Source organism: Chlamydotis macqueenii, chromosome 8, assembly GCF_036417535.1.
Source record: "Chlamydotis macqueenii isolate bChlMac1 chromosome 8, bChlMac1.mat, whole genome shotgun sequence".
In the NCBI taxonomy this organism is placed as follows: domain Eukaryota; kingdom Metazoa; phylum Chordata; class Aves; order Otidiformes; family Otididae; genus Chlamydotis; species Chlamydotis macqueenii.
Window position 1 is genome coordinate 37,598,507 of NC_141563.1, and position 11,765 is coordinate 37,610,271.

At 47.0% G+C, this 11,765-nt stretch overlaps 1 protein-coding gene across 4 annotated transcripts in view; it reads right to left on the bottom strand.

Annotated features, from left to right (window-relative positions):
• Window positions 1-1,521, bottom strand: part of NEGR1 (neuronal growth regulator 1) — a 726,879-nt gene extending 725,358 nt beyond the window's left edge. For all 4 annotated transcript variants that reach the window (XR_015259134.1, XR_015259132.1, XR_015259133.1 and 1 more), the window contains exon 1: window positions 1,208-1,521. Coding sequence is in view for 1 of the 4 variants with exons in the window: in XM_086752860.1 (XP_086608986.1) it covers window positions 1,208-1,380 (173 nt within the window). In the remaining 3 variants the exon portion in view is untranslated. The remainder of the gene's footprint in view (window positions 1-1,207) is intronic.
• Between the last annotated feature and the right edge of the window lie 10,244 nt (window positions 1,522-11,765).

Genomic DNA, 11,765 nt, shown 5'->3' on the forward strand with positions numbered 1-11,765 from the left:
GTAGACTTGTTTTAAAAAAAAATTCCTTAGATTCTGCAATTCCGCAGGCAGAAAGCACGAGGGCTTTAGGACACGGCAAAACACAGAGTATAATCGAGGTGTGCGTAAAAAATACCTGTCAGCTGCCCTACATAGACATCTACTGTATTTTCAGTAGCTACTACAGCAGAAGAAGGCTGACTTGCTACGGAACGATTCCAAATTCCTGCTGAAAATCCCTCGTGTAGCATTTTACAGCAGATCGTGGGGTCATTAAAAATGCATATGGCTGAAATACTTTGTAATCTGGAGACTCCAGTGAGCAACAGCCCAAGGAAAAATAATACGGCTGGATACTTCATAGCTTACAAGCACTCCTGGTTAAACGGGAGATTTATCGCAAGCAGGAGGTTCAACCCACTGCAATCATATTCCAGACAGTGGGAAAAATGTATTTTTCCTGAACTAGAGCAAGATGATAGCAAAAGTACAGCGCAGGAATAAAAAGTTAGAATCAAGGGAAGGGGAAAAAAATAATCAAATCAAGCCAGAGGATTAAGGAACACAAATCAGAACGAAGGATTCGAGTAGATTAAGCACGGTGTACGACTACTGGTAAACAAATTTTGCTCCAGTCAACTGGAGCGAAGAGGAGATTCTGCCAAGTGCAAGGTTTCCGAGGAGAGGGAAGAGCGGAGCTACGGCAAGGCTGCGATCTCCTCATGGCGCACAGCTCGCTTTCCGCGTTCGGCGGTGGGAAATAGGAAAATTATATAAAAAAAAAATAAATAAAATAAAATACAACAAGGTGGATGCTTCTGGCCGGCACAATCCTGCTACAGCCCGGACCGCAGAGCCGGGAAACCCCAAAACTCCCTCAATTTCACCCCCCCGTCCCAACCCCTTTCCCAACTTCTCTCCGACGCTTTGACTTCCACGGGAGTTTCAACCCCGCGGGTGAGCCGACTTTCCACGGCGCTCGGCGTGGACCCGGGGACCGCGGGTGATGACTTCCCCGCATCACCCCAGCATCCTTCATCCTCCCGAGGGGGAACCGGGCCCGCCGCAGCATCCCCGAGAGCGGTCGGGGCTCCCGGCGGAGCCTGAGGCTCCGCCGGGAGCCCCGACCGCTCTCGGGGATGCTGCGGCGGCGAGGGTCGGCCCCACTCGTGTCCGCGTCCCCCCCCACCCCACGCCCGCCCCGTCGCAGCCGCGGATCGCTTCCTACCTAAGCACCGCCGTGTCCCCTTTCCTGACCACCAAATTGTCCACGGTCGCTCCGGGGAAATCCCCACCCGGAGCGGCCAATCTCCCGGGGATGAAGAAACAGCCGAAAGCGAAGAAAACGATCGTCAGCCACTGGTGGGAGCTCCCGGCGGCGCTCCGCACCAGCGGCATCATCTCCGCGTCCGCGCAGCCGCTTCCACCCCCCCCCACCCCCCCCCAAGCGGGGGCCCGGTGGTGGCCACTGGGCTGGTAGCCACTGGCTAGTGGCCCCGCGGTTGGTGGCGGGCGAGCGGAGCGGGGATGCTCCCGGGCGGCCGCCGCGGCATCCAGCGAGGACGAGGAGGAGGAGGAAGGGAAAGGGGGGGTGTGGGGGGGGTGCAGCGCGGCGGCGGGGCGGTCCCCGCTGCCAGCTCCCCCCTCCTCCTTTCCCATCCCATCCCACCCCGTTGCCACGCAGCCGTCGCCCTGGCAACCGTCCCGGCGGCGGAGGGATGCGCGCCGCCCGCCCCCCCTCCCATCCTCCCCCTTTCCGCTCCGCTCCGCTCCGCCCTCCCGGCCCGCCCGCGGGATGCGGGCCTGGCCTCGCCTGCTTCCGCCGCATCGCAAACCCGCTCTCCGCTCACCGATTTAAAAAAAAAAAAAAAAAAAAAAAAAAATTAAAATAATAATAATAAAAAAACCACCCTGTTCACCGCCTCGCCAAAAGGCAGCGAGTCAAGCGCCGCGTCAAGGCGGCGGTTCTGACAACCGCACTCGGTGATGCTTCCTCCTCCCTCGGGGGCTGCTAAAATTTCCAAATGAACGATCCCGTCCTTTCCAAAATACAGGACCAGCCACTCCGAAATCTGGGATTCCATTTCCTAAAATTCTCCCAGGATAACTGTTCACCAGCAGCAGGAAAAGAGGAGCAAAAAAGCCCACGCTGACAGATTATTTCCCTACAGACACAGAAATTAGCAGCCTTTTTCCCTCCAGCGTGTTAAACGCGCTGTGACAAACGCCACTAAGTGAGGAATTCTGCCTGCTCGGTCTGTGCACCCGAGCGCCCGCTTTCCCGTCCAACCGCTCGCCACAGGGCGCGAGGGCTCAGGCGCAGTCTCCCGCAGGAATCCCTCTCCTCCCGTCACTCCGCGTCCAGAGAAGTTGCATAAGCAGCGTGTGTTAAGTAACAGGAACTGCAGGACTGCCATGGCATTAGGGCAGCTCCCAGCGCTCTCACACGCATCCACGCACATCTGGCCGGCACAATGCTGCAACTGTCCCCTCGCAGCAGCTCTGACACCCCATGCCGCCAGCCCGTGGTACAGCGGGCGCTCATTTTCCGGCGGTACTTTCCCTTTCGTCAGCGGCCACAGGGTACGCATTTTTCTGATGCACCATTTTTGCCTACTCACCATTTACATCAGAAGGATTTGAGGGTAGAGCGTTCCCAGTAAAAAAAAAAATCTTTAATAATCAGGATACTTCCCATGCTCGCTCTTTCGATAACCCTGTATTCCTCCCCCGTAAGCTTTACCCTTCTTTACCCCACGCCATTGCTTTAGATCGTTCCAGCTGCCAAAAGAACTTCTAGCGTACACAAAAGGGAATTCTTCCTCTACTTCTGTGGCACGCGGTACTACAGAGTTTCCTTGAGGAGGAAAGAGACGGGGAGAGAGAGACTGGCTCACAAATCTTGGATGTGGAAGGCTCGCCGGCACTGTCATCGCTATCGTACAGTAACACCTTTTCAACGTTAAGTGCAGCTCCGCAGTGAGACGATCCTCCCCGCCAGCACACACGCAACCGCCGCAGTACGCGATACCCGGCTATCGGGACCACGGCGGCAGGAACTTCCTGCAAGCAGAAGTTGAACCTCTAGCGTGTTGTTAGGAACATTTCTGAGGCAACGCCATGCATTTTGAAAATGCCTTGCCAACAGGACAGACTCCACCTGCAAGCCTCAGGTGCCTTCACTAGCAGGGAGTGGTTAACAGCAGGTGGGGCCGTCCCACATCTCACCCCGTCACCATCCCACGCTCACACAAAGATAGACAATAATCTCCTGTGGGACCTTTCCAGACTTGCATTCTCCTCACAGTTAGCAACCACAAAACATCACATGCCAAGCAGTCGGAAAAGTCCTGCACGCATAGTGCTCAGATATCATTTACATCACCCATCATGGTCTGCTGCCAGCAGTGCCAAAGCGGTTCTCCAAACACCGCATCCCCAGAACGCTTGTTTCCAGAGGAAACTCAGTAACCCAGTGGCTTTGGTCTGAATTTTTTCTCTGATATTAAACTTGCGGAAATATTGCTGCTTCAAGAGCCATTTTCTGTCTTCTGCATACCTGTCCAGAACCACAGTACGTTTGAGGTGGCAGGGACCTCCATGGTCATCTTGTCCAACCCCCCTCTGTGGGCAGGGCCACAGCCCTCTGTGGGCTGGCTCCCCAGGACCACGTCCAGCCAGCTTTTGAGAGCTGGCGACTCTACAACCTCTTCAATGCATTCCCTGCATAACTGGAACCAAGTGGTTTGTCTTACAGCCAAACATACAACACCGCTCTGCTTTGCTCCTAGGACAGCATCTTCCCCGCTCACACGCTCAGGTGTGTTGGATTTTTCATGCTCTGCTGCCTACTCCTGCAGAACGCTGTCGCATAGACTCATGCTGCCTGTAAAGCTGGAAGGCCAGCGAGCAGTACCGAGGTAACCCCTTAACCAGACCCCAGCAGAAAAGGCTGCCTTTGACCCAGCCTCAGGGCTCCGGGCCAGACCCCCCAATTTGCCATCATCATCGTTATTCAGGAGCGGATCCCCTACTTCTCAGGTATCGTCATCAAAACCTTGGCCTCCTTTTCAAACCACTGGACTTCTACGCCGAGATCCTGCGTTTAGATCTCTGAACGCTCTCCCAGATCACGTGTGTAAGAGAAGCTCGGGCTGAAAACACCACCAGCTCAACCTGACCACAAACGCTGACCCAGCTGCGCCAGCACACCCTTGTCACAACAGCAGCAAGACAAGAGAGCAAAGTCCGGGAAATTTTCACTGGGAAGGTTTTGTGTCTGAGACACAGACGGCAAACACACCAGCATCTGTCCCACCTCAATGGGTGCTGAAGACCTTGCTGTCACGTTTCCCCACATTTCTTCCTTGCAAGGCTGCATGCAATTAAATAGCCATCTCCTGCGCACGGCTTCCCTCCCACTGCTCTGAGGAGAGCACCTCAAGGGCTTCGTCTTCCGTCTTTGTCCCAGGATTTGTTTTCATCTGCCAAAACAGCCTTACCTTCCCTCTGCTAACAGCAGATGCGCTCAGCCAAACTAACAAGCAGTCTAATCCTTCCTCTCTGCTGCAAAAATACACCCTTCCGCTACTTCCCAAATCAGTTTGCTATTTTGCAGTTTAAACATTTTGGGTAGAGGAACTTAAAAAAAACCAAAAACAAACAAAAACCAACACACCTGTTTCTCAAGGCTTTCTACCCTTCCTTTTCTCTGAGCCGTGCTCTGTACCCAAACTAGCTATGGCATTCTTTTTATAACAAAAAAAAGGGAAAAAAAATAAAAAAAGAAGAGTTCAGATCCACCAGCTCAGTCTCTCACCTTACAGCCTCGCAGCCTAGAGTGAAATGTGGTTTCTCCTGGAACAGATATGCAAAAATATTTCTATTACAGCCGGTCAGACAATATTTGCCAAATCAGTTAATTTTTTTAGGTGGGACATTTCTGAACATGTTTGCGATCTCCAGCGCTATTTCTTAGACTTTGGGGGAAATACCTTTCCAAGCTATGACGCAACTTTTGCAAACATGTCGTGTTGGCATCGTGAGGAGGAAGACACAAAGCCACGTGGGAATCTGTTTTAGACGTGAAAAAATTCACGCAGCTGTCTCACGTGAGAAGTCATTTGAATGTTCTGGTACATTAAGTACTGAGATCACCCAGAGAGAGATGCGCTGTAATGGTCGAGGTCTCATTTTAGAGAGAGCTCTGTAACCTTTAGTAAGTCACATGGTGGTGTTTTCACTTGACCTTAACAAACAATCAAACAATTTGCTCCTCTTTGAATAAGGAGGACAAAAGACATTTCCTCAACAACACTCTATTAATTTCGCACCAGATCATATAAATGTAAACTGACAATAGCCAAGGTGAAGCTTTTCATTTTTTGTTCATTTTTAGATTCGTAGCCCTGGCTTTCACGCTATTTACAGATCAACGGAAGAAAGAGCAGGTCAGGAGTCCACAGCAGTTGTGCCAACCAGTGTTGCTCTAGAGACCGAATTCTTTCAACTGAATCTTCCCCGCCTCCACCCAAGCCTAGGAAGCTTGCAGGGGGAGGGGAGTCAAAAAAAAAAAAACAAACCAAAAAACCAACCCCAAACTCACACTATATGTGAACACACATAGAAAAATTATTTCCATGGAGGCAAGACAGAAATGTTTCACGTTAGCTGGTTTGCTATGAGTTATGTTTGGCCATTTTTGGAGGTGGGTTTCACCTGGAAGTGTTGGGTACTTCCAACTCTGTAGCGGTGGGGCCATAGGATAGTTCTTGTGATTCAACCACGTATTTTTGTTTAGAGCCATTTAGAAAAGCTGAATGTATTTGTTGTTTGCAAGTATTCGTTTAACAGTTTGCACAAATATTCCAGACTGATTCACAAACTTCACACTTGGCTTTTTGCTTCATCTCCTTCTGCGTGTTTAACTCTCCCGTCCCCGTTCCTTCATGCTAGTGACAAACTATGGAAGCTGAATGACTAGAACAAACCCAAGAGAAAGGGTACTGTTGATCTGCATCCCACACCCAGCATTCCACACGGGAAGAGACAGGAGGCAACGCACACAGCACACCCAGGGCTGTTGGCAGCCTCTTTGATTCCTGCTCACGTCGAGTTCCAGTTTTCTGCGTACTGTAGACAGTGCTTACCCGCCGCTCGTGGCCCCTGCGTTAGAGGTGCTCAAGGAACCGGCTCTGTTTCCACAAGTTGTAACTGGGGCTGGAAACATGCATGTCATATTTCGGGTTCCCAGCAACACCCACAGCAGCATTTTCAAGGTACGTCTCCTCTTCCTCAAAACCATCACGCTGCGGCGATGGAAGGCATTCTGTCCTGTAATCCAGCTAATGGCTCCACCCAAACTCTTTTTAGAGCTCTGTGCCACCCAAATGGGCAATTTCCATGTATACATTTGTTTAAGACACACATTTCTGAAAGTGTTCAAGTATTTCCACCTGGTTGCCAAAAGACTTTGGTTAGCGTCACCTGTAGCATCTGCATCACAACCTGAGGTTCGCCAGGACACGGTCCCCGATAATAAAAACTGTTTCTGCTTCCTGAAGAGACGATAGGCATTTTAAACTAGGGGGGGAGGGAAGAGGAAGGACATATAGGATGACAGGATGCATATAGGAGCCAAAATCATCAACAAAAAAAAAAAAGAACAGAAACCTTTACACTGAATTTTCAGAGTCATATTTTGTGTCCAAATTCACAAAAATTTTAGATTTTTGAAACATTTTTACAGCGGCCAAAGAACAGTAGAAACTTAAGGGGTAATGAGTAAAATGTTCCCAGAGGTAAAACTATTTTTTTTTAACTTTAATTGAAAATTTTTAAGAAGAAAAAGTAAAAATTTCTATTAGCTTTGGAATTCTCAGGCAATTAAATTATCAGGTAATACTCTCCAGTGTATCTGCTTTCTGCCTTTCTCTTCTGTAGGAAAAACCATCACATAAATAAGGCTAACGCTGTATTGCTGTGCTGGAGTGCAAACTCTTCCAAGAAGCATCCAGCCGTTGCTCACTGTTCTTAAAAGATGTCTGAGGTTGCCCAAAACGTGAGCAAACAACCCAAGGGCACCCAAAGGATTTGTCAGCTGTAGTTCTCAGAGCAATTTCTGCTATTTCTGCAGAACTGCTGTGTAGAAGAGCTCGTCTGGATCAGCCCCACCGGATCATCAGTTACAGCGCGAAAAGGCTTCACAAAATGCATCCCCTGAAAAATTCATATGAAAGGGGGTGGGGGGGTGCACAGAAAGCTGAGGAAGGGATAAATCTCAGAAAACACAGACCCGGCACTTTCATATTTTTAAATAAAATTTTTGTGTGTCTCTTCCAGTATCTACTTTTCATTTTTAAATCTGTTATACATGAAAAATGAAAACAGTGATTTTGTCAAGTATTGAAGCCAACAGAAACTTCCTTTTAAACAAGTATCTCCTTCACAGATAACTTCCGAATTCACAACACTGTGGTGGAGGTTTTTTACTGATAGGATTGAAAGTAAATGCTGAAATACGTATAAAGTGTGTTTTTCATTTTCTGCAGTCTATTACGTGACTACATACAGAAGCAGTCAGTAAAATACTCTACAAAATTATTCCCCATATTTAAAAAATTGAGAGAATCCAGGTGTGCTATCATCTAAGCTAGCACCTATGAGCTGCAAGCCGTAGGTGCTGTACGTTCTATCTGCACCAGAACGAACGGACTCTAATTTCCATAGATTTGAGTCATCAACTTATTCAAGTTTTTAAATTGACAGAACAAGTTCAGCCCATCTTAGACACCAGAAACCGCGTATGATAAAGAATTCTCAAAGGAGGAGCGAATCCAAGGGGGCCTTTTTATGAAACACAAGCTCTAGTTGTACCTTTCTCACACACAAGGCATTCATAATATCAATTTTCTGGACTCTCATGCCTGAGAAGACTTGTCTTGTTCTACATCCTCCACCGCACTGGAAAGACAGACATGCTACACGTGCAGTGATGCACACTAAGAACTATGAGGCAGGAGTAATTTCCTGCCTCCATGTCCATCATTCGAGCAAGAAAAAAAAAAAAAAGAAAAAAAAAGGTGGAAAAACTTCTTCATTTCTTCCTTAGCATCTACAGAGGCGGCAGGAAGAGCAGTACTGACCCAGCACCTCATAAATCAGCTTTCTTAACCCAAGAGAAGCACGGAAATGCTACGCTTATGCAAGACACTCCTGAAATCTAGAACTTCTGCTTCACAGAAGCGCACGTGTCTATGTTCTTGGTTGGCTTAACCAATGCTCCATGGGATAAGATTGCACACAGTACGAGGCTATCAATAAAACTTTAGTCATACGTGGGTGAATGAAAACATTTTCTTCACCATATGGTATACTATGGGAATAATTGCCAAACGACAGAAGCTCGCTAATATTGGTGCCAAATACATAGATAATACTGTCAACTTGCTGATCAGCCCACATTCTCCTATTTTAAGACGTACAAGCGGGTGCAGTTTGAAAACATCCACAGGAAGCTTCAGACTGAAGAACTCTACAAAGACAGATTCCCAACACTCAAGGGAAGCGTTGGGTTTGTAATGGTTCAGGACGTTGATTCAAAGGTAAAGAGCGGAGTTTGCTATGCAAACAGGTAGCTTAAAATACATTTCAGAAAAAAACCATAAGTGACAAGACACAACCATCCTCCCTTACTGGAAATAACATCTTGCGACTACTGCTCTGTAGTGAGGAAATATCCTTCTTGTTGGGTCTGGAAGGGGAGCAGAGGAAGGAAATCTGGAGTTTGTGGTGCAACAATTTGCAACTCCTCATGCTCGATTCAAATCAACACACTTAGTTTAGTAGTGTGGTGTCGTGCTTACAAACAAAATGTTTTTTTAGCGTTAAGAAAGAGGAGAAACATTTTTTTCAAGTTTCCTCGCTGCAGATATAAGACCATTTTATCAGCCTAAGGATTATAAGTCGTGCATTTCAAACTTATAAAACAAACGGTAGCTGTTCCTTTGGTATTTTTCAGACTGGAGACGTGCAGAATAGTCATTACTGAAACTCTCAGATTTTAAATCACATTTCCTAACCGAGACATTTGCATTTTACGATGGCCAGCATGGAGATCCCTCACTATTGCAGTCAGAGCTTGTAACTTGGAGAAGACGGGATGTGCTACATGTCAGAACTTAACGAGCGTGGACAATCTGTGAATCCATGCTTAACAGCCCAGATCTCTCTTTCGTGTTAGGATTTCATTTATTCATCAGGGAGCAGTTTGTCTAAATAACCTCCGACATCTCATGCAAATGTTTCGACCCTGGGAGAAAAGCACTGTACGCTCATGTGCCGCACAGGATGGAAGGACAGGGACTGTGTCTGCAGAGCGGGAGGGATCAGAAAAGTCAGGACGCTCTCCTTTTCTCACCTGATGGTCAACACCCCTCTTGTGGACCTGATGGCAGGGTAAGGAACCTCCACCAGTATTACAACAATCAACCCTACCCTTATTTTTACAATAAGGGGACCCCACTCCCCATTTTAAGACCAAAGGAAAAAAAGAAAAAGGTTTTTTTTTTCCTGTCCCAGAGTGTGACTCATTCACTTTCCTTTTGTACATAGCCATGTCCAGTATAGTATTATGGGATCTCTTGGTTTTTTCTTTATAAGCACACTGAAGAGTATACCTTAGTTGTCTGGAAATATGAGACCCTGACACATTCAAATTGCTCATCTAACAGAATTACTCTTGAATTCTTTAGGCTAACCAAACCAAACTCTTCCAATTTCTGCTCATACCCCACCAATTGTTCTTGCTGATCTGGAACACCTCTAACTGCTCAGCACCACTTACTGCCCCAGCTAGCATGGGGACCCTTGGGGACATCCTACTCCGGAGCCTCCGCAAGCCCAGAACCCTGAGCAACCTGACCCAACTTCAGATCTGGCCCTGCTCGAAGCAGAGAGTTGCACCAGACACCATGGAAAGGTTCCTCTGAGCCGTCATCGTTCTGTGTTTCCAGAATTCAGGCCGGTACCAAGGCGAGCCAGACCCCGAAGGCACAGCACGTAGCCGGTGCATCACGTCGCTGCGACAGTGACCACCAGCAATGGCACTGAACAGGATTCTCTGAACCATCATCCATCCCTTCGGAGCAGCCTTATCTCCCTAGCTTTTGTAATAGCTTTCTGTACAAAAATGTTTTGCAGGAAAATACCAAGCTTCCTAAAATCAAGCAGATTTCCATAATGCTCTTTCCGTAGTCACAAGGTCTGTTATCCTGTAGCAAAAGGAGAAGTGATACGATATGAAATGAGTTTTTAAATGGAGCAGGGGAGGATTTGTGTTGGTTTTTTTTTTTGGTATGCAGCACACTGGATGGGGGATATGAAGACCACTGGTCACAGCATATCAAATAAACCACCCCGATAAACTGATTAATGTGCTGACTTCATGTTATCCTTCTCTGTTCTCCGTTTGATTTACATGTATAATTTAGCTTACTCACTTAATCTCGTTAATAAAACATCAGATTGGAAGCCTGTGTGGAGCGCATGTTTTCTCCCCAGGTATTAAGATTAAAAACCCAAGGAATCTCCAGCTAGTGACTTTGTAAATCTCTGAGCCACAACACAGAAATGCCTTACAGCGCTTCCGTAACTGCTGCTCGAATCGCAGCGCTGCTGGAGTCCGTAGGAAACAATATTTGCGTATCCGTCCCCTCTTCTGACCAACAACAGGGGTCTCGGGACCCGCGAGGAGCGGCTGCGCTGGACACAGACCTGCTGTGGGAAAGGCTGATCACTTTCCTGAAAAACCAATCTCCGCCTCTCACAGGGCTGCTAAGTGAAAGGCACCTGCACCATTTGGACTCAATAAGAGCAAGAGAGTTATGACATTATCCGGAAAAACGGACAAATGAGACAGCGAAACTAAAGCCAACTTTGGCCACGCTTATGGCCAAGAACGGAAATGGAATTTCACAGTCACGTTACCAGAGACCAATTATCCATCTGAGTACTAAAGCATTTGTGTGAGAGGAGATGTAGCAGCAGAACAAACAGAGCCACAAATGAACCCCTACGAACCACGATTTATCTCACCCATCTCAAGCAAGCAGCATGGCTCATATTCTGAATATTCACATTCCAGCGTGTTGTTTTAAAAAGATACCGTACCTGTCAAATTGAAATAACCAGGAGAAATGAACCACGATCTCCTACGATACGGTACACTTGCAAAATAAGCTTAATTCATCAAACAAGTACACCTTGCCGGCGCACACACTGCTTATTTCTCACACATAATTTATCTGTATACGCACGCTTACACACATAAATACACGCTTCACGCAGAGCGATTCAAAAGATGCAATCTTAACAAATTTTGCTCCAGTTTAACATGGAGACTGCTACCGAAGGTGACATAGATCAATAAATCTGTTTGAAAGGCTAAATTTTCAAGAAAAGCTTTTCGACATCAACTAAAGATAATTTTCAGTTATTCCAAAAAACCTCAGAGATCACCTCTGCAACACCTGAAATGAAACAGACTCATTTGCCCATTTTTAAATTGTAAATCTAAATTCAAATCAGAAGAACTTTAAAAGGCTGAGTCAGATACTATTGCCCTAAAAGTGAACCTCTCTGTTGACTTACCCAGAATTTTTAAAATTACTACTTTTCAAACTGAAATATCAATAAATCGCCTGACCATAGCACTGCAAAATATTTTACATCAAGCATAAAATTGTTTAAGCTTCAGCATATTTTTTTTACCCTGTTTTTTTTAAGAA